A 23,718-nucleotide genomic window follows, 5' to 3' on the forward strand; every position below is an offset into this window, starting at 1 on the left:
AGCCAGGCAGGAGTTAGACATTCACAGAGCCTATGTGAAGATCTATGGATTATCCTCACTGCCTGTCATCATCCTAGTGAATCAAGCTATTATTAGGGCCTCTGCTGTGTCTCCATGACTAGAGCCTTATCCAGAGGGTATGTGCGCTGCCAACAGCCAGACTGGAGTCAAACATTCACAGATGCAATGTGTGGATCTATGGTGTCTGCTCACTGCCTGTCGTCATCATCCTCCAAAGGTCTGGCAGCTCTGAGGGCCTGACGGGCGTGCCTGCCTCATCTGGCCAGTAGGATGGCCACACCACCATCACCTTCACCTTCACCTTCACCTTCGAGGACCTCCTCACCCACATCCCTGTTGACATCCCACTCATTGGAGGAGACCTCCAGCTCCTCCTCAGCCATCTCCTCTCCCCGTTGCTGTGCCAGGTTGTAAAGGGCACAGCAGTCGGTGTTGATGCATGACACCCTCTGTGGACTGTAACGCAGGGCTGCACCAAGCCGGTCCAGGCACTGGAACCTCATCTTCAACATCCCGGTGATTTGCTCCAGCAAAGTGCGAGTTGCAGCATGAACCTCGTTTTAACTTCTCTCTGCTGCAGTCTGAGGCTGCCGCACCGGTGTCATCAGACACGCCCCCTGTGAGTAGCTCTTGTCCCCGAGAAGCCAACCCTGCAGCCTCTGTAGACCTTGGAAGACGTCAGGGAACTGTGACCGACTGAGAATGTAGGAATCATGCACACTCCCTGGGAACCGTGCGCAGAACTGCAGGATACATTTGTGGTGGTCACACAACTGCTGAACGTTCAGGGAATGGAAGCCCTTGTGACTGATATACTTAACTGCTTGTTGCGATGGATGTCTGAGCACCACCTGAGTGCAGTCAATGGCACCCTGCACCTGTGGAAAACCTGAGATCTGGGCAAATCCCAATACTCTTGCATCCTGGCTGTCCTGGTCCCGGGCAAAATGTACAAAGTCGTGTGTCCTCGTGAAGATGACATCCCTGACCTCAGGATGCATTTGTGGGTGGAGGCTTGTGATATTCCACAGAGGTCACCTGTGGAGCCCTGAAAGGAGCAGCTGGCATAAAAATTGAGCGCCATGGTCACTTTCATGGCCATAGGCAGTGGATGCCCTCCATGTCCTCATGGCACCAAGTCCTGCAGTAACTGGTAGATGTGACCGACCAGTTCCCTATACATGCAGTCTTCGGCAACACTGGTTCTCAGTCATCTGCAGGAATGAAAGGTGGTGTCTATAGACCCTGGGTCTATCTAGGTGCTGACTAATGATGGCTCACTGTGGCTGTTCAGTGGTGTGGGTGGGAGCCCCAGCCGCCCCTTCTTCCTGAGGGTGCTGCTCCTCCCTCTGGCCAGCCAGGTGCCTCCTTCGCTCTCTTCTCCATTGTCTCCACTCTCTGTAGGCCATGAAGCTTACAGCCAGGTCACTAGGCTCCATACTCCTGCTGTACTCCTCCTGCAGGCTGAAAGAGAGAGACATGGGGCTAACTTGGGTGTTCTAAGAACCTCTCTTGGTTAAGGCTGAAGGCCCCTTAATGCATCCCAGAGAGCGCTGGTCACCATTTGGATGGCCAGGGTTTAGTGCGCTGCATGGCTACCCAGGACCCCATCAACTCCACCCATAGATGAGGCTCTGGGACGTTATGTTGCCTCCCTCGTGCCAGGGTCAAGGATGTCCCAGAGCGGCTGCAAGACATTCTTTTTGGGGAGGGTGAACAGCCAGAGGCCGTGGTCCACATTGGGACCAATGACGTAGGTTGGAATAAGGATGAGGTCCTGAAAGCAGATCTTAGGGAGTCAGGAAGGAAACTGGAAAGCAGGATCACAAGAGAAGTAATCTCAGGATTACTCCAAGTGCCACATGCTGGTGAACATAAGAATAGGAAGATTGAGCAGTTCAATACTTGGTTGGAGAAATTGAGTAGTAGGGAGGGGCTTTAGATTTCTGAGGCATTGGGATTAGTTCTGGGGCAGGGAGGACTGTACAAGAAGGACAGCTTACACCTTAACAGGACTGGGACGCGTGTCCTCATGGGGAGGTTTGCTAGTGCAGTTGGGGAGGGTTTCAGCTAGATTGACAGGGGATGGGAACCTGAGGGGAAATTCAAAGTGCAGAGGAAAAAACTAGCAGTGTGAAGTAGTGAGGAATCAATTGATAAGGAGGATACATCAGAGTAGTATCAAGGTAGATAGAATAGAGAGTTTGATAGAATTAGAATAAGTGATAGTAAGTCATTAGATGGGGTCATAATAAGCAGGAAAGTAAAAAAGAAAGTAATTTGCATGCATCTGAATGCACGGAGTGTGATTAATACGATTGGTGAACTGCAGGCACCAGTTGACAAATGGAAATATATCATTGCTATAAGAGGGACCTGACTCAAGAAATTCAGGACCAGACATTAAATATTCCTGAGTACAAAGTGTTTAGGCGAGACAGGAAATGAAGAAAAGGGGGCTGGGGAGTGGCAATATTGATTCAAGATGGCATTACAGTGCTGGAGAGAGAGGATGTTCCAGAGGGGCCAAGGATGGAATCTCTCTTGCTAAAGATAAAGAATATAAAATGTTTGGTGTAGTATATAGACCACCAACTAGTGGAAGGGATGTGGAGAAACAAATTTGCAAGGAAATTATGGAGAGGTGCAAGGATTATAGAGTAATCATAATGGGGAACTTCAATTATCCAAATATAAGGAGAGGAATAGTACAAAGGGGCAAGAAGGGTGATAGTTCCTGGAATGTATTCAAGATAATTTTCTGCCGCAATATGTTTCCAGTCCAACAAGAGGACATGTACTTTTGGACCTGGTTCTCGGAATGAGTTGGCCCAAGTGGATCAAATATCAGTGGGAGAGCATTTAGAGTACAGTGACCATTGTATCATAAGGTTTAGGTGAATTTTGGAAAATAACAGAGAACAATCCAGAGCAGGGATAATTAATTGGGGGAAAGCCAACTTCAATGGGATGAGAATGTATGTGAGTCAAGAGAGTTGGAATCAAATGGTGGCAGAAAAGACAGTGGCTGAACAATGGGCCACCTTCAAAGAAAAAATATTGCAGGCAATGTCAAGGTATATTCCCTTGAAGGGAAAAGGTGGGACAAATAAATCCAGAGCGTCTTGGATGACAAGAAAGAGATAGAGGTAAAGATGAAAAGGAAGAAATGCACATACAACAGATGTCAGGTAGAAAATACAATGGAGAATCAGGCTGAATATAGAAGGACCAGAGGGGAAGTGAAGAAACTAATAAGAAAAGCAAGGATAGAGCGTGAAAAGAAGCTGGCAGCAAACATAAAAAGGAATCCCAAGGTCTTTGATAAGCATGGAAACAATAAAAGGGTGCTAAAAGAAAGAGTAGGACTGATTAGAGACAAAAAAGGGGACTTGCATTTGGAGGCTGAAGAAATGGCAGAGGTGTTGAACGAGCTCTTTGTACCTGTCTTTACAAAGGAAGAAGATGCTACCCAGGCCGAGGTGAGAAAGGAGGTAACTGGTACACTAGAAAAACTTACAATTGAGATGAAGCAGGTGTTAGGAAGGATATCTTTACTTAAAATGGATAAGGTACAAGGACCGGATGAGATGCATTCAAGGGTACTGAGGGAAGTGAGAGTAGAAATTGCAGAGCCACTAGCGATAATCTTCCAGTCTTCCTTAGACACAGGGGAGGTGTCAGAGGACTGGAGAATTGTGAATGTTGCGCCCTTGTTCAAAAAGGGTTGCGAGGATAAAGCTGGCAACTACAGACCATTCAGTTTGACTTCATTGGTAGGGAAACTTCTGGAAACGCTAGTACGGATAAAATCAATAATTACTTAGCCAAGTGCAGGATAATTAAGGAAAGCCAGCATTAATTCATTAAGGGAAAATCATATTTAACTAACTTGCTGGAGTTTTTTGAGGAGGTGAATAATAATAAAAAAACAGAGAAAGTTGATAAGGGAAACACTGTTAATATGGTGTATATGGATTTTCAAAAGGCATTTGATACAGTGCCACACAACAGACTTGTGAGCAAAATTCTAGGTCATTGAATAAAAGGGAAAGTAGGCACTTGGATAAGAAATTGGCTGAGTGACAAAAAACAAAATAGTGATAAATGGTTGCTTTTCAGATTGAAGGAAGATTTGTAATGAAGTTCCCCAGTGGACAGTGTTGGGTCCCTTGCTCTTCCTGATATATATTAATGATCTAAACAGTGGTGTGCAGGGCATGATTTCAAAATTTGCAGATGATACGAAGATTGGAAATGTTGTCAACTGTGATGGGGATAGGCTTGAACTTCAGAAGGACATAGACATGTTGGTGGATTGGGCAAACAAGTGGCAGATGCAGTTCAGTGCAGAGAAGTGTGAGGCAGTTCATTTTGGCAGGAAAGATATGGTGAGACAATATAAAATAAAGGGGGAACCTCTAAAGGAGGTGCAGGAACAGAGGGACCTCAGTATCTACGTACATAGGTCATTGATGATGGCAGGGTATATTGAGAGAACTGTTCATAAAGCATATAGTATCTTAGGCTTTATCAATAGGGGCATTGAGTATAAGAGTAAGGGGGTCATGTTCAACTTGTATAAGGCACTAGTTCGGCCTCATCTGGAGTACTGTGTCCAGTTCTGGGTGCCATACTTGAGGAGGCATGTGAAGGCAGTGGAGAGAATACAGAGGAGATTCACAAGAATGATTCCAGGGACAAAAAACTGTGGCTTGAGGATAAATTAGAAAGGTTGGGACTGTTTTCCTTGGAGAAAAGAAAGTTGAGAGGAGACTTGATAGAGGTATTCAAGGTCCTGAGGGATTTGGACAGGGTAAATAGTGAGAAACTGTTCCCACTCAAGAGAACATCAAAACCTAGCGAGCACAGATTCAAAATAATTGGCAAAAGGAGTAAATGTGACGTGAGGAAAAAATTTTCACCCAGAGGGTGGTCGGAGTCTGGAACAAACTTCCTGAAAGGGTGGTGGAGGCAGGTTTGACCAAGGTATTCAAAAGGGAATTGGATTGCTACCTGAAAAGAAAGAATGTGCAAGGTTGCGGGGATAAGATAGGGTAGTTGGGCTCGGTGGAATACTCTTTTAGAGAGCCAGTGCAGACTCGATGGGCCGAAAGGCCTCCTGCTGCACTGTAAATATACTGTAATACCCCACTCCACCTGACCAATTGACGGCAGCTTCACCCACTTGACTGCATGCTGTGTTCTCAGCTCAGGCACAGGCCTTCTCCCAACCCGTGCTGCAAGGCTGCACTGTTAGCTTGAACCATCGGGGAAGCTGATCCAAACCTGAATGCTGACATTGCAAGGGGTTGTGAGCACCTCCTGCAGTGACTGCTCCACGGCTAGCTTTAGCAAGGAAATTGTACAACTTTCCCAGTCATCCAACTGTTGTGCAGTCCACTAAAATGCTCATTAGTTTGCAGTCTGTGCCCGAGGGGTGAAAAGCTCTGGAGCACTTGGTTCATGCCTCTGCATTGCTTGAATGGGCAGATAAGTGGAGGCCTGACTCCAAGCATGTTAACGTGGCTGCGTCTCTACTATCTCAGCTGCAGGGGTCACTTTATACAAGGTTCCGCTAATGCGTAGCTGCTTCCCTCCACCTGACATTGCACGTGCTTGCTCACAACCATCATTCATAGTGCAGCCTTTATCCACACCCCCCAAGCTGCCTCAACCGCAGTGCAGCTCTTGCCTCCCCCAATTCGCCTCAACTGCAGGGCAGCCCTTGCCCCCTCCCCACAAAGTTACCTCAAATACAGGCAGCCCTTGCTCCGGCACCACAATGTCAGCCAGTCAGGAAATAGCGTCTTTCCTCTGCTCTTGCCTGAATGCGCGGCACCTCAACCTTGGAGTCAACAGGCAACCCTCATGAGCACCAGCATGGGGGAATGATTCCGGCGAGCTGGGCTTATAATGATGTGCAGATGTATTACAATGAAGTTCCCAATGCCCCATGGCAGGAAACGCAGCCTGCCATTGACAGGCTGAGCGGATGATCGCAAACCGGTTTCATGATGTCATGGAAACAATTTTTGGCCTTCTTGCCATATTGTCCGCTCCTTACGCTGCCGAACACGCCTGCCACCAATGGGCACGGGAAATTCCACCCTAAGTATCAGTACAAAAGCAAAATACAGACGCTGAAAATCTGAAATAAAATTTAAATGCTGGAACTACTCAACAGATCAGGCAATACCTGTGGACAGAGAAACAGAACTAATGTTTCAGGCCTGGAGGAGGTTGCAGGCACAGGGAGGGCCAAGGCCATGGTGAGATCTGAACACAAGGTGAAAATATTAAAAGCGAGATTTTGCCAGATCATGACAGTGGTTTTTGCTTGATCTGTCAGCTTGCTGCATTACCTCATAATGGGCGTGTAAAGGTAACACTCTGGTTTGTAGGAAGTGAGAGCTTCCTTACTACCATGCTGAGCAGGGAAAATATATCAACATTAAAAACCTAACAGCTCTATGCATAAGTAGGTTCTTCCTTTTGCTTAACTAAAATAAAAAAAAGTTGTAAGGTCTATAAGCTAGCAGCAGCCATTGATGACATAAATCTCCAAGAAAGCCCTAAAATCTTTAATCACATAATGAATCAAGCCCTCCTATGGGGGCAGAAGAATGAGGAATCAATGCTTTCCCAACTCAAAAGACTGTTGCTTGGAGACAATTATATTGTATGAAAACGTATTATAAAGTTCCACGTGAAACTGTTTGTTGCTGGTTTATGAAACTTACCTACAGAGGGGCAAGTGAAGTCACATTACTGTTCCATTGGGAAAGCTAGGAAGGTATAACCAGCATTTACAATCAGTTATTATACGAAGCCCATTCTAAAATTACCTTGTGACACAGAAGGCACCCAGCACAAGGCTGCAATCATGGCAAACAAAATTTATTCCATGCTCGACCAAACTATAAACCTCAGCCTAGAGAATGTTTCCTAGGCTCCATCAGTCTTCTCTACAGGGAAATATGGAACATAATGAGAGTTGGAAAGAAAATCAGTTCAAGCTCAGTACCAGTTGGAATCAAGTTCAGATTGACAGCAAAGAACAAAGGAGAGGTATGCCAGCACTCGCCTCAATATGAGGCTTCGGATTTTAGACCATTGCTTAATTCCTCCGGTCACTTCTCAAGATTCTAATTTGAAATTTAACAAGCTGAGGATGAAAGGAAACTCAGGGTAGGGATATTGCCTTGCCTTGAGTTCTCTTCCATCATGTTTTTCAATGAACCAATGTTCTCTCCTCCTCTCCAGAAGATGCTTTCTTGAGATGGTGCAGTTTTTAAAGAGGCTGTCCTGACTGGAGTACCTCACTCAAGTGATCGATCATGGGCCATGTTAATCATCGAGGCCGGAATTTTCTAACCCCTCACGCCGGCTGGATCTGCCAGTCCCACCAATGGGAATGGAGGTTTCAATGGCTCGCCGTGGTGGATCCCGTCTTGGGGGAGGCTGGAAGATCCCGGCCTGAGTGTCAGTGAGCTATTTGATTATGGAGGTTTCACAGCCAACCCCAACCTTGTTCTTTTTTTATTCATTCATGGGATGTGGGCTTCGCTGGCTGGGCCAGCATTTATTTCCCATCCCTAACTGCCCTTGAGAAGGTGGTGGTGAGCTGCCTTCTTGAACTGGTGCAGTCCATGTGGTGTAGGTACACCCACAGTGCTGTTAGGGAGGGAATTCCAGGATTTTGACCGAGCGATAGTGAAGGAACAGTGATATATTTCCAAGTCAGGATGGTGAGAGGCTTGGAGGGGAACTTCCAGCTGGTGGTGTTCCCATCTATCTGCTGCCCTTGTCCTTGTAGCTGGTAGTGGTTGTGGGTTTGGAAGGTGGTGTTGAAGGAGCCTTGGTGAATTCTTGCGGTGCATCTTGTAGATGGTACACACTGCTGCCTGTGTGGGCCATGCAAAGGCAAAATACTGGAGCTGCTGCAAATCTAAAATAGAAACAGAAAATACTGGGAATATTCAGCAAGTCAGGCAGCATCTGTGGAGACAGAGACAGAGCTCACAGACTGGACCCTGGAGCCCTGCCCTCATTTCTAACAACAGATCCCATTTTCACCTGCAGGGGTAAGGGGCAAAGGTGCACCCCGTTCATAAGGGGCAGAAATTTTCACTGAGCGGGCGGGCGCGCGCCGGAACCGCTCGAGCGTAAAATGACAGGCGACAACGTCGGGCAAGTGTCCCAACGTCGTCATTATATTTCGCTCGGGCATGCGCAGGAGTCGAAGCCGTGCCTGCCATTAATGAACAGGCCAGTTAAGGCCCTTGACAACCCACATGATGCCAATTTGACGTTGCCCATGCGAGTTTTCGCTCATTGTGCGGGCAAAACAGGCAGACTGGCAGCCCACAATTTGCAAAACCTCACATGCGGGCAGGATAAGAAGGGTCAGCAGCATTGTCAATGTGGGTGGTGAGGAGCTTTGGAGATAACTTGCTGCTGGTGGCTTACTGGTACTTGGCAGCTTAATCTCTGATCGGGGCTTCATTCTTAGCATTTCCAGGCTTCATTCCTGGACTCATTGGTGTCTTCCAGGCCCCCTGAGGATTCGGACTGTGTGGACCCTTCCAGGTATCAGACAGCCTTCCCTCACCCTGGTAATGGAGATTGTGGTCTCTGCTGGAGGCACCTCCTCTGTGGAGGAACAGAGGAGCAGAAGGGAGAGGAGGCCACGTGTACCAGTGCGGCTTCCAGGGGAGGGACCTGTGGGAGGAGAGGCTCAGGCACAAGGGGCGCAGGGCCAGTAGGTAGCCCATGGTGGAAGGGGCCACAGAAGACGCCACTATCCTGCTGTCAGGGTTTACAGGCGGCGATGCAGCTACCTCAATATGTCCAAGGTGCAATGCTGAAGGAGGCTCTGCCTCTCTAGGGAGACAGTGACTTCCATTTGCCAGATGAGCGGGCCTGAGATTAGCTCCGACTGTGTGGGTGGTCACCCCATGCCAGTGGCTCTGAAGGTCACAGTGGCCCTCAACTTCTATACCTCCAGCTCTTTCCAGGGCTCAGTGGGGGATCTGTGTGAAGTCTCCCAATCGGCTGTCCACAGTTGCATCAAGCTGGTGACAGAAGCTCTGTTCAGGCGTGCATTCACTTTCCTTCATTTCTGTATGGACAAGGCCAGCCAGGCTGAGCGAGCCAGAGGCTTCACATTGATCACTGGCTTCTCCTGCATCCAGTGTGCAATCAACTGTACACATGTGGCCATCAAGGCGCCAGCGGGTGAGCCCGGTGCCTTCATCAACAGGATTGGCTTCCACTCCATGAATGTGCAGATAGTGTGTGACCACAAGATGCAGATTCTACAAGTCTGTGCAAGGTACCCCAGCAGCTCCCATGATGCCTACATCCTCAGACACTCCCAGGTGCCGGGTCTCTTCAGTGCTCCAGCCTGACTGGATGGATGGCTGCTGGGTGACATTGAAAAGGTGGCTCATGACACCCCTGGGGGAGGCAGTGGTGTAGTGGTATTGTCGCTGGACTAGTAATCCAGAGACCCAGGCTAATGCTCTGGGGACCAGGGTTTGAATCCTGCCACAGCAGATGGTGGAATTTGAATTCAATAAAAATCTGGATTTAAAAGCCTAACGATGACCATGAAGCCATTGTCGATTTTTGTCAAAACTCATCTGGTTCACTAATGTCCATTAGGGAAGGAAATCTGCTGCCCTTACCTGGTCTGGCCTACATGTGAATCCAGACCCACAGCAATGAGGTTGACTCTTAAATGCGCTATGAACAAGGGCAATTACAGATGGGCAATAAATGCAGGCCTAGCCCTTGACACCCATATCCCACAAATGAATTTAAAAAAACCTCTCCGCCACCCTAGAACAGAGGCTGAGCTGAGCAGGGGTACAACAGGAGTCATGCCTCCACAAGGGCGGTGGTAGAGAGAAACAAAGGTCTTCTCAAGATGTGCTTCCGATGCCTAGACTGTTCAGGGGGCGCACTGCAAGGCACTCAGTCAAAGCAGCCAGGGCTCACCCCCTTAGCCAGCTCTGATGTGATTGATAGTTGGCACTCATACCCTAACACCCCTGAGCACCACGGGGGATGGCCAGCCCAACACGATTGAACACAGTGATCCATGTCAACATGGTAGTCACCCTTCCTGAGTACAGCAGTTTACTGAAGTGTTTCCGGCACTGCACCCAGGTGCTCCACACCATATTGTGGCTGCTCATCAGGGCTGCCACCTCTTCCCATGCCCTCTTGGTGAGGTGCAGTGGCTTCCCCCCTCCCATCTCTGGGGGCAAAGGTGTCCCTTCTGACAACCACCTTCTCCAGGAGGGGCATCGAGACACTCGTCAGAAAAACGGGGCTGAGTGCCCCCCCCACCCCCCACAACTCACCCATCCCCGACCTGCCCTCCCGCCTGGCATTTGTTGGCACTCTGGACTCCATCCTTGCAGCAGCAAACAGACGTCCTTCCCTGACAGCCTTTCTAGGATACCTGGGCTGTTTCTAAACAGGCCACCAGACTGCCATTGGAACCAATGGCCCACAGGCCCCCGACCCCACTCGGCCCTTCCCGGCCAGTGATGAGCTGCATTTCACACTGGGCGGGCCTTAATTTGTCCACCAACGTGAAATTGTGGTTGGGCCCTGATCGTGGACGCCAGTCGGATTTCTGATTGCCCCCTCCCACCCCCACCAAGCCAGCCTGATGACGGAAGAATTCTGCCCAAAGGAAACTTGAACTCAGCAGGGCTATTTGAACTCAGTGCTGAGTTCAAACAGGCCACATTTTTTGCTGCAACAAGGGCCTTAACCTGCAGTTTGGGAGTGACGAATTGATTGAGATATGTAGAACTGTCAAGCTGTCAAGTTATTTAAATCTCAGCCTTTTAAAAAGTGAATAAAAAACAGCCCAACCTGTGACAGTAAGAGTTGAAATCAAATTTGTTCATACAGTTACAATAGCTGTTTGTTGACATTAGTCTAAGGGCTATCATTGCATCATTATTAATAATTGACTGCTTTTCATAACTGATAATTATCCCAGCAGGTGGGGGGTTGGGGGGACGGTTGTGGGAGGTGCTAAGTTTACAGTTTCATTGGAAGCTCAAAGAGGTTATTAAAGGTTTAGCTGCCTTTGATGTGGGGTTATGTTTTGGTAAGTACTTGAGGGATTTTTAAAGTTTTGAATGGGCTTTCATGAATGGGAGTTTTTTTATTATAGTTAAAGCTGTAATAGATATTTAGATCTTCATTTTATTTCATCTTTGCCCTCTTAAGGGTTGTTCATAGTGGAGACTGGATAGGTGGCTTAGAGGGTGCAAGGGTAAAGGGTGGTGGTGGGGAGCAAGGGTTGGCATGAGTTGGCATTACATTGACATGGCAGCTATAAGGGATGATGGGGTGGTGGGTGTAGGCAGGAAGTTGGTATGGAGGCTATAAGGGGCCATGGGGTGAATAGGGGGCATGAGATGACATTAAGTTGGCATGGCGGGTATGAGGGGCTATTAGAGTTGGGTTGGGGGGTATGAGTTGGAATGGAGGGGGTTGGAGAATAGGTCGGGGGTGAAGGGGTGTGAGGGGTGAGGGCTAGAGGACCAAATATTTAACAAAACAGCCGGATGGTGTTCCAGAGAAACAAGGCGGACCTTTTAACCAGCCTGCCTCGGCAATCGGAAGCCCCAGCGGTTACCTCTGATCTGCTCCCTGGGGTGGCAGGCCACACCCACCCTCCCAGAGCGAAAACCCAGGGCAATTTTTTCGAGGAAATTTCCCGTCTCAAACTATCCACCCCTGGTTGTGAAAATCCGGCCCAGCTCTGTGACCCTTCACTAGATGATTTCCCTGTCAAACATCTGAGACTGAACCAGATTGTTTGTAACTTTGATGCCTTGTTTGACCCTGAGATGAGCTTCCAATCAAATATCTGGGCCACCACTAAGACTGCCTATTTCCACCTCCACAACACCGCCTGACTCTGACTCTGCCTCAGCTCATCTGCTACTGAGGCCGACAGTTATGCCTATTTTATATCTAGACACGACAATATACTTCTGGATGACCTCACATTCTGCCCTCTGGAAACTTAAGATCACCCAAATCCCTGCTTCCAATGTTCCAACTCGCATTAAATCCCAAAGGACATAAGAGGAGGAACTGCACCTTGTTCCAGATATCACTGATTCTTCTGACTTCCCCACACATGGGCTTTGCATGTTCTGATGCCTGAGGAAACCACAGTTATGTGGTTTCTGTTCTGCATCAAGCCTCCTCATCACTCTCCTGACTTATCCTCTAACTATTCAAGATCTACAGCAGTAAGATCAAATTAAGTCAATTACGGATCCTTGATCTTTGTAAAACAATAACATCCCAAAATTTACAAACAGAATCAAAACAGAGGTTAAACACAGTATTCTTATTTGTTACAAGGGAAGGCATGAACTATATGCCTCTTCAAACAGAGATAACCAAAGTAAAATTAGTGACTTTGAAATAAATGTTGTGGACAGCTCGGTTCAAAACAATTAATCCCTGGGGATAGGTGGTGTTTATCACGAAGTATGGAAAGAGCTAGGATGAGATTTAAGCACTGACAGCCTTTATGATCGAAGACTACACACTAGGGAAGTACCAGTAGAATTCAATATGGTGCCCACATTCAAAAAGGGTAATAGAGCAGGTATAGGTAAACAACAGATATATTAACTTTAGTTACATTCTGTGAAATAATGGATTATCGGGACTCACTCTATAATAATATCCTGGTTAAAAAGAAGCCCAAATTGAGTTATGAGGAGGCCTTGTGGCTCAGCCGGTAGGTACCTCTGCCTTTAAACCAGAAGCTCCAGGTTCAAATCCCACTCCTGACCTTGATAGCCACAGAAAGTGTGCTCATAACATGACTAAGCAGGTTGGTTATCAACCTGCAAATCTTTCCAATAAACCTATGGCGGGTGATAAGAGCAGGAGAGTCTCCTGGTCAGCCAGGCTTGCTGCGAATTGTCACTCCGACAGGCTGGTGACCTCTTCCGGGAAAAAGTAGCTACAGGAACAGACCTAAGGACATGCTTTGTGTCATGCATAATGAGCCGTGGGCAGCTTTTAAGTCTTTCTTAGAATGGAAGGATCCTGCTTGGCCAATCTCTGTGCTTCTTTAAAGAAGTGATACCCAATGGACTGTGGAAAACCCTACAGCAGAGTGTACGGAGACATTTGGCTGGTATTAGCCATGACTCAGTGGGTAGATCTCTCTCTCTCTCACCTCTGCATCAGAAAATTGTGAGTTCAAGTCCCACTCCAGAGACTTGACTAAAACCAAGGCTAACACTCCAATGCAGCACTGAGGGAGTGCTGCACTGTTGGAGATGCTGCCTTTCAGGTGAACTGTTAAACAAAGACCCTGGCAGCTCTCTCAGGTGGGTGTAAAAGATCTCCTGGCACTATTTCAGAGAAGAACAAATGGACTGGCCAATATTTATCACTCAACCAACATCAGTAAAAGTATATTTTCTGGTCATTTTCACATTGCTGAACCTGGAAGCTTGCTGTATGCAAATTGGCTGCCTTGTTTCCTGCATTTCAAAAATGCTTAATTAGTTATAAAGTGCCTTGGGATGTCCTGAGGTCATGAAAGGCACCAAATAAATGCAATTCTTTCTTTTTCAAAGGGCATTTGTGTTTGAAGGATTTGCAGGAAAACAGATTGAGAGGTTGGCTCTTCAGAGACCCAAGCTATTTTATCCTGTTTTCTCTAAAACACCCTTGTGCCAGCCGGCGGTAAAATGAGGGCTGTACAAAGAGCAGAACCATTATAGCAGAGCCTCAGATGTATCAACAGATCAGCAGAAGCCTTACAGCACTGCCCAAGATAAGCATGGTCTGCTGAATACTGCATAACTGCAATACCACAGAGCTTAACTACAGAAAGCTAGAAATCACAGCAAAAAAAGAGGTCTGTGCTAGTCATGGTTATTCAACTGCAACAATCCATTTTAATGTAACATCCAAGCCTATTCAACAGGTGCCTAGACCACTCCTTTAAGAGAAGAACCCCGTCCACTGCGTACGTGAACTATATTGACCAATACTGTCCTCTGAACTACTTCAACCATCATCAACCCCTTTGACGTTCTGCACGAAGCACTTTGCACAAAGTTCAAGTTCAGTGCAACTCCTGCATTGTTGCTCTTCTATTAAACTTCAATGGCCTGGCCTTAGATATTTTTTATCTATTTTTTCGCTTGTTGCGAATTTGGAGCTAATTACGAAAGTGACTGCGCGCTACACTTGGGCTGGAGCTCTGCTCCTGTCATCAGATTCCACAAAGTGAAGGGTCAAAAGAGGCCACTTTGACTTTGGATGATAGTCTAAAATGAGGATTTAGCTATATCCACCTCTCCTAATTGGAAATGAAATTGGGGAGAGATACATAATAGGCACATGAATTAATATATTTGTTAAACACCATCCCCAAAGTCAAAATTATATCCAAGCTGATCTTGGAAAAGGGCCTTTCCTTGGATCCGACAATTCTTAAATGCTTATTTTTCCATTCTTGGATTAACTATTTATTTATTTGGAGTTCTCTATATTTGTATTTCCTAATATTTTTGTCTTATGAGGCCTTGATTTGAGTGACGAGATTTCAAGAGACATCCAATATGCACTCCCACACCTGTAATGTAGGAATGGTGTATTAGTTTGTAATTCGAATATCATTTTAATTTAACATACGAACTAGGAGCAGGAGTAGGCCACTCGGCCCTTCAAGCCTGGTCTGCCATTCAGTAACATCATGGCTGACCTGATTGTAATTTCCCGCCTACCATCTTTCACCCCCTTGTTAATCAAGAATCTATCTAGCTCTGCCTTAAAAATAATCAAAGACTCTGCTTCCACTACCTTTTGAGGAAGAGCGTTCCAAAGACTCACAACCCTCTGGGAGAAAAAATCTTTCCTCATTTCTGTCTTAAATGTGTGACCCCTTATTTTTAAACAGTGACCCCTAGTTCTAGACTCTCCCACAAGAGGAAACATCCTCTCCACATCCACCCTGTCAAGACCCCTCAGGATCTTAGAGGTTTCAATCAAGTCGCCTCGCCTCTTACTCTTTTAAACTCCAGTGGATACAAGCCTAACTTGCCCAGCCTTTCCTCATAAGACACCTCACCCATTCCTGGTATTAGTTTAGTCAACCTTCTCTGAACTGCTTCTAATGCATTTACATCTTTCCTTAAATAAGGAAACCAATACTGTACACGGTACTCTAGATGTGGTCTTACCAGTGGCCTTACAACTGAAGCATAACATCCCTAATTTTGTATTCAATTCCTCTCACGATAAATGATAACATTCTATTAGCTTTCCTAATTACCTGCTGTACCTGCATACTAGCCTTTTGTGGTTCACGCACTAGGACATCCAGATCCCTCTGAACCTCAGAGTTCTGCAATCCCTCACCATTTAGATAATATGTCTATTTTTTATTCTTCCTGCCAAAATGGACAATTTCACATTTCCTGACATTATACTCCATTTGCCAGGTCTTTGCCCACTCACTTAACCTATCTATGTCACTTTGTAGCCTCCTTATGTCCTCTTCACAACTTACTTTCCTACCTATCTTTGTGTCATCAGCAAATTTAGCAACCGTACTATCTGCCCCCTTATCCAAGTCAATAAATTGTAAAAAGTTGAGGGCCCAGCACTGATCCCTGTGGCACATCATTCATTACATCCCGCCAATCAAAAAAAGACCCATTTATGGTTACCCTAAGCTTCCTATTCGCTAGCCAATCTTCTATTCGTGCCAATATATTACTCCCTACACCATGAGCTTTTATTTTCTGCAATAACCTTTGATGTGGCAACTTATCAAATGTCTCCTGGAAATCTAAGTACAGTACATCCACCAGCTCATGTGACTCCTTCAAAGAGTTCCAGTATATTGGTTAAACATGATTTCCCTTTCATAAAACCATGTTGACTCTAACTGATTGCTATTACCCTTCTTTCAATATCACATCCACCACTCCCCTGTTACCTGCTGGATTTGTTTGTCTATTTTTGTCACTACATGATAGTTACATGTTACGTGTTTTTAACCTGATTGTTAGTCGATTTATGAATTTTTCAATGTAAGTCACACTGCAATTCAGCCTTTGGGCTGCAAAACTATTTCTTTGAATAAAATGCCATTATTATTATATGCTTTTCTGAAGACATTTGAGTGCAGTAAACTCCACTCTAGCAATAGTCTACATTGTGGAACTATGAGGCTTTGGTGACGAAGGGACTCTCTGTGGCAATGGGTAGCTAAAAGCAGTATTAGACCATTTTGTTTATAGTGATGGCATCCGGTTTTGTCAGTCTACCAAGGATTGAAGCTGTTTTCAATGCAGGGAATCTGATGTTTTAGCAACCTGTGTTTTTTAACTTGTGAAGAATGCCTGTCAGAATCATTTCTGAATGTGAAACCTTCATTCAACATTGGATTGAATTCAATCTGAATTGGCTGTGGGTCATAAAAGTTTATGAAAAATGCTGTAAGATTCTATAAAGTTGAAGGTTTTTTTTTTCCAGACAACAATATTACTGCTCTGGAGATGAAAGGTGAAATGAAGTCTTGTTCACTGTTCAGAGGCTAGCTGAGTTACATGGATCAGAAACTGTTAAGACTCTGTTTGTATTGAATTAGCTGACCTCAACCATCATGCCTGTTGTAATGAGCTGGTGGTGAAATGGTGGGTTGTTAGGGCTTTCCATCACTTGTGCAACCCATGATAGAGGGATTATATCATCATGAGAATAGGAGCAGGAGTAGGTCCATTAAGCCCGCTCCACCATTCAATAAGATCATGGCTGATCTGATTGTGGCCATAACTCCACTTTCCTACCTGCCTCTCCATAGCCCTCAACTCCCTTGTAGATCAAAAATCTGTCCAACTCAGTCTTGAATATAATCAAAAGCCCAGCCTTCACTGCTCTCTGCGGAAAAGAATTCCTAAGACTAATGACCCTCTGAGAGAAGAAATTCCTCCTCATCTCCATCTTAAATGGGAGACCCCTTATTTTTAAATTGTGCCCCCGAGTTCTGGATTTCCTCATGAGGGGAATCATACATCTACACTGCCAAACCCCTCAGAATATCATATGTTTCAGTAAGATCACCTCTCACACTTTTAAGCACCAATGAGTATAGGCCCAGCCTGCTCAACCTTTCCTCATAAGACAAGATTTTTATCCCAGGAATCAGCCTAGTCAACCTCCTCTGAACTGCTTCCAATATAAGTATGTCCCTCCATAAGTAAGGGGACCAAAACTGTGCCCTGTATAGTTGTAGTAAGACTTCCCTACTTTCATGTTCCATCTCCTTTGCCATAAGGGTAATATTCCATCTGTCTTCCTAATTATTTGCTGCAGCTGCATGCTAATCTTTTGTGTTTCATGTACAGGGACACCCAGATCCCTCTGCTTTTCTATTCTTTCTGCCCAAGCCCCTCTTTTGATTCTCTACTATCCTTGGGATGCTTTTTGTGTCTTCTACTGTGAACACAGATACAAAATATTTCTTCCAAGTTTCTGCTCTTTCCTTATTTCCCATTATTAATTCCTCAGTCTCAACCTAATATTTTCTCACATTATACTCCATTTGCTGATTTTTTTACCCACTCACTTAATCTGTCTATATCCCTTTAGCACTTTACCAAATGCCTTTTGGAAATCCAAATATACTATATCTACTGGTTCCCCTAATACACCCTACTTGTTATATCCTCTATTTGTCAAACACGATTTCGTTTTCACAAAACCATGTTGACTCTGCCTGATTTTCTACCTCCTTAATAATAGATTCTAGCATTTTCCCAATGATTGATTTTCGACTAACTGGCTTATATTTTTCAGCTTTCTGTCTCCCACTTTTCTTGAATAGAGGGGTAACATTTGCAGTTTTCCAATCCTCTGAGACATTTCCAGAATCTAGTGGTGAAATTTTACGGCCCTGTTGTGGCAGGTGCAGGGCTGTAAAATGTGGCGAGCCGTTCAAAAGTCCATTGACTTCTGCGGGACCAGAAATCCTGCCAGCGGGAGGGGCCAGAAAATTCTGCCCTAGGGAATTTAGGAAGATTACAACCAATGCATCCATTATCTCTGCAGCAGCTTCTTTTAAGACCCTATGATATAGGCCATAAAGTCCAGGGGACCTGTCAGACTCTAGTCTCGTTAGTTTTCCAGGTGCTTTTTCTCTAGCATTCATAATTATTTTAAGGTCCTCCCTCCCTTTTGCCTTTCTGATTTTATACAATTCTTGGGATGCTTTTAGTGCCTTCTAATGTGAAGGCAGATACAAAACACTTGTTCAAAGTCTCTGCCATTTCCTTGTTTCCCATTATTAATTCCCAGTCTCAACTTCTCAGGGACCAAAGAAAGGGGAAAGTTAGTGAGAACAGAGTGACCGCAAAGTAAAATAAAACGGCTCCCCTAGAATGAAGTAGATGCTATGGAAACGGAATATTTCTTGGTTGAAAATTCATGATCCAGTCAGTTCTATGCTCATTGACATTATGTATGGGGCCAAACAGGAAACCCAATTGGCCCAAAGGCCTCAATGATTTATGAATAGATGATAATACTTGCTATAGGATACATGCTAAGCATTTGGAAAATGTAATTTTTTAATTTGAAGTGCATTTATTTAAATGAATCATTTCTTTATTTTAACAGCAAGAATTTCAAGTCAGCGGATATGAAGTATCACCAGACATGAAGTATGTGCTGCTCGCATACAATGCTAAAAAGGTGGGTACGGTCTTTGGTTTATGTATTGACAATATTACTGAAAACAACATCCAACTATAAGAGCAAAAAATACATTCTCAACGCTTCAATTACTTTCTCATCATGAATTTGTTCTGAAAAATTATTTTCCTAAATTAGTTCTTAAAAATTGGTTTCAAATAATCTAATTTTTTATGGTGTGCTGCAATATAAATTTATAGGTGGAACGAATGATTTGTTATCATTTAAATCAAATCTAACCAGGATGTTCGCTAACTCCAGGACCTTTTGTGGAGAACATTGATAATTAGCTATACATGATTAACATATAAATTCATGTTTTGTCCATGAGTCACCAAACACCATGTCATACCCACATGAATGTGCTTTGAGTTGCAATAGTTGCACCCGGTAACTAACTTCAGCAGGAATTTTCAAGAAACATCAGATGTTGTGATCAAAGGGAACATGCTGTTGGTTTAATTGGAAGTATGATGGACTGAGTGGCCTTATGTATCATTATATTTTTTTGTAAGAACATAGATGAACATTTAAGCCACCAAGCCCATCCCTTACTCCACATACCTCTGCTGTATGGCTTGCAAGTGGAAGTAGAAGTCGGTGATTGAATTTATGCGGCATTCTGGTAAATGAAAGAACTTGAATTTAAATAGATCATTAAGCAATTGGATACATGATTGCTCTACCACTAGACTGATTACAATTGGACACATGGCATCTTTGCTAGTGAATAGGAACATGAACAAGGAGAACATTTAGAGTAAAATCTAAGTAAGGATTGACAAGTGTTCACTTTGTTCAATTTTCATGAGAGTAAGGAATTCTGCATGAAATGCAAAATAAACTGGAACTGAGCTGACTGCAAAACAGACAACAAAACATTGAGGTTATAAGTCCTTATGCAGACCAGTGAAAGGTATGAAATGGTGTTCCACAAAGATCAGTGCTGGGGCCTGTTCACTTGGGAATGGGCAGTGTAATTTCAAACTTTGTAGATGACACTATATGGGGGTATATATTGGAGACATTTATTAACTTGCAGAATGGGCATGTAGATGAAAATTTCTATCACTTAGATGAGTGCATTTTGGTAGGGGGTATAAGAAGGTCACATACTCCTTGAAAGATAAGAGTCTAACTGGGGTAGAGAAGCAAATGGATTTAGCAGTATACATAGTAATACATATAACAATAGCAATAAAAATTAACAAAGCCATGAAACATGCAAACAAAACAGAGTTTATTCCTAAAGGAGTAGAATTGAACATCAGTGAAATTATGGTAAATTTACATAGAGTCCTTGCACTACTACGTGCAGTTTTGATCTCTACATATCAAAAAATCAATATGGAGGCTCTGTTGAAGGTGCAAGAAAAGATGTACAGGGATGATGCCAGGATTGACAGGTTAAAACTATCAGGATAGACTGAATAGGTTATCTGTGGGGTGATCTCATAGAAATGTTGGGTGGATGTAAAGAAAATGGCCTGAATTTTTTGGTCGTTGGGCACACGTGATCGGCAGGCCCGGGAGCTGATGGGAAATGAGCCACCAGCCGCGATCGGCCCCCGACCACAATTTCTCGCCGGCTGACCAATTAACGGCCAGCCAGCATGAAACGTGTGCTGAAATGCCCAGCGCTGCCGGGTGGGGGCGGGAAGAGGACGGGCGTAGGTGTAACCGAGGGTGTAGGTGAGTGTTTTGAGTGAGCTCCCTGAAGGCAGACAGCTGCCCCAGGGAGCTGCGGACTTCCACAGACTAAAGGGCACAACAAAAATGCTGCAAAATATGTCCATGCAGCACAATCAAGCACCTGAAAGCATATCTCTTAAAAAAAACAGCCCCCCGATATCTCTTTTTATTTTATTTCCCCACGGAGATTTCATCCCGCCCTGGATCGAGGTTTGAGCGAAAGTGGGAATGCCGTCTGGGAGAATGTCCCATCCGCCAACCCTAAATGTGGACGGGCCATGTAAAATCGCTGTTGAATGCATCATTAATGGGGCTAATTGCCCACCTAATTGTCATAATATTTCACGTCCGTTTGGGTCAGGCGCGCGGCCGCCTGCAGGATATAAAATCCTGGCTGACGTTTCCACTTGTGCGGAGTCCAAAACTGGAGGCCATAAGTAATGGAGACCAATAAAGAATTTAAGAAAATGGTAAGAATGTGGAACTTGCCACCACAGTGAGTCATCGTGGCAAATGGGATAGATGCATTTCAGGGGAAGCTAGATAATCATGTGTGCAGAAAGGAATGAAATAATATGATATGGGGTTCGATGGTGAAGGGTGGGGGGAGGCTATTGCTGAGTATAAACACCGGCACAGGCCTGTTGGTTGAGTGACGTGTTGCTGTTCTGTAAATTCTCTGTAATTTGCTGTAGCTTAATTCCCAATACGAATTAAGTTCAGTGCTCTGAACTGTGTATTGCTATTGTGTGAACATAGAAATGACAGTGCTGTCAAGAGAGCCATTTTTACCACATTGAACTGCGATGATCTATTTTCCAACCACTTACTTCACAGATCATGCTGTAGTGCCACCTAGTGAAAGGACAGCAGGGCTTGAGTTCTGAAGCTAGATGAACTGTCAGGCCAGTAGGAAGGAAAATGTGATTAATCATTATAAAATACAGCTTATATAACAAAGAAATCCCATGAATCACCAAAACTCAAAAACGTAATAGGGCGCCTGAGCAATGGTTGGCTTTGCAATACATCACTTAGATTGCAGGGAACTTGACATCAACAGACAAGAGCTTACCTTTAAAGTGTTGTTTACAGTATGGTGGCCTTCCTGCATGTAGGATCATTGTCTACCAATGTAATTTAACACCATCACAACTGTCAAATGTTTCTTCTTTAGATACAAATGTTAACATTTATCCAATAAACCAAAAGGCAAATAGCTGCAAATGCAGCAGGTCTTTCATAAAAGGCATCACATGCTGGAAACACATGGTCAGTCAAGCATCTCTGCAGCAACTTCTTTTAGCCAGTACTTTAGGTTTGCTTAATGTTTGAGGCTGAAGACCAGTTATGATGAAAAGCCACCTCGACTTGAAATGTTAATTCTCTTCCCCTCCACGGATGTTGCCTGACCTCCTAGGTCTTTCCAGCTTTTTAAAAACATTTTTATTTCAGTTTGAGTTTATTTTTGTGTCGAAAAGCTAAACAAACGGATAGATCTGGAAGTCCTGAGACAGGGTTCCTGCCTCCCGTGTTCAATGCCCTCACCCAGCAGGAATTGGCCAGCCAACCCTTCCTTTGACTGATGGCCACTCCCGCAGTTCTCAAGCGCTTCGTGAGCTGCTTAATGACCAGTGTACGCGGGCAGCCCTCAGGTAGGACTGAATCCACGGCAAATGAGATAAAAGGCAGAAAATGCTGAAGACGCGCGACAGGTCAGGCAGCATCTGCGGAGAAAGAAATGGAATTAATTTTTCTGCATATTTTTATTTCAGATTTTCAACATCTGGCGTATTTTTTTTGCTGTGGGCATGAATCTTACAGTGATGAGATGTATGACCATTTGGTCCATGTTTGAATTGGTTGGGGTCGGAAAGTTAGTCAGAACTTCCTGATTTCAATACGTAAAAAAAAAACTTAAGAAACAGGCGTACAATTGGCAAATTAATTTCTATATCGGTAAATGCAAGGTGGTGCGTTTTAGTGGGAAGAAGAAAGAAGCCAGATGCTCCTTGGAAACAAAAGCATCTTAATGGGGTCGGAATGGTGAACAGAGCGATATGGGGCTTTTCACCTGGGATCAGGAAATTCAGGAAGCAAGAGCGCTGGGATTTGTGTAGATCTCTGGTTTCCCCACAGGTGCAGGGTGCCATCGACTGCACTCATATGGCACTTAGATCTCCATGGCAACAAGCAGTCAACTATATCAATCACGTGGGCTTCCATTTACCGAATGTTCAGTGGGTGTGCGACCACCACAAATGCATCCTACAGGTTTGTGCACAATTCTCAGGGAGCGTCCGTGACTCTTCCATCCATAGCAGGTCTCAGATTCCTGGCATCTTCCAGAGTCCACAGAGGCTGCAGTGTTGTCTCCTTGGAAACAGGGTTACCAATGTAGGACATAGCTGATGTTGCCCTTGCAGCAGCTATAGACTGCAAAAGAGCGATGGTATAATGAGGCTCATGCTGTGACACAGACTTTGTGGAGCAAACGAGATATCTTGAAAATGAGGTTCCGGTGCCTTGACAGGTCCGCTGGAGTACCGCAATACAATCCATTGAGGGTGTTATGTATCATCGTAGCTTGCTGTGTGCTACACAACTTGGTGCTGCGATGTGGTGTGGACCTGGCTAAGGAGGAGATGGAAGAAATGCATGTCTCCTCTGGTGAGGAGGATGTCAAAGGGGATGACAGTGATGAGGTCCTCGAAGGCGTAGATGCCACTGATGAGGCCATCGCACTGGCTAGGTGAGCTAGGTGCACATGGGAGGCCCTCATAGATGCAGGGTTCTTGGACGATGATGACGAAATGCCGTGAGGACAGTCCTGACATCCTCACCTTGCATCTGTGAACATTTGACTCCTGTGTGGCTGATGGCAGCGCATGCCTCACTGGAGGTAAAGGGTCCACAAATATCCCCATCCTCAATGATGGAGGAGCCCAGCACAGCAGTGCAAAAGATAAGGCTGAAGTATTTGCAACAATCTTCAGACAAACGTGCCGAGAGGATAATCCATTGTGGCCACCTCCGGAGGTCCTCAGCATCGTAGGTGCCAGCCGTTAGCCAATTCAATCCACTCCACATGGTGTCAAGAAATGGCTGAAGGCACTGGATATGGCAAAGGCTATGGCAATATTCTGGCAATAGTACTGAAGGCTTGTGCTCCAGAACTTGCCATGCCCCTAGCAAAGCTATTCCAGTACAGCTACAACACTGGCA

At 45.0% G+C, this 23,718-nt stretch overlaps 1 protein-coding gene across 1 annotated transcript in view; it reads left to right on the top strand.

Moving 5' to 3' along the window:
- The window catches only part of dpp6a (dipeptidyl-peptidase 6a), a 1,248,500-nt gene that overhangs the window by 863,178 nt on the left and 361,604 nt on the right, over positions 1-23,718 (top strand). Inside the window, exon 5 of the mRNA XM_041184706.1 lies at positions 18,727-18,801. Coding sequence (XP_041040640.1) covers positions 18,727-18,801 — 75 coding nt within the window. The remainder of the gene's footprint in view (positions 1-18,726; positions 18,802-23,718) is intronic.

This window comes from Carcharodon carcharias, chromosome 3 (assembly GCF_017639515.1).
Source record: "Carcharodon carcharias isolate sCarCar2 chromosome 3, sCarCar2.pri, whole genome shotgun sequence".
In the NCBI taxonomy this organism is placed as follows: Eukaryota; Metazoa; Chordata; class Chondrichthyes; order Lamniformes; family Lamnidae; genus Carcharodon; species Carcharodon carcharias.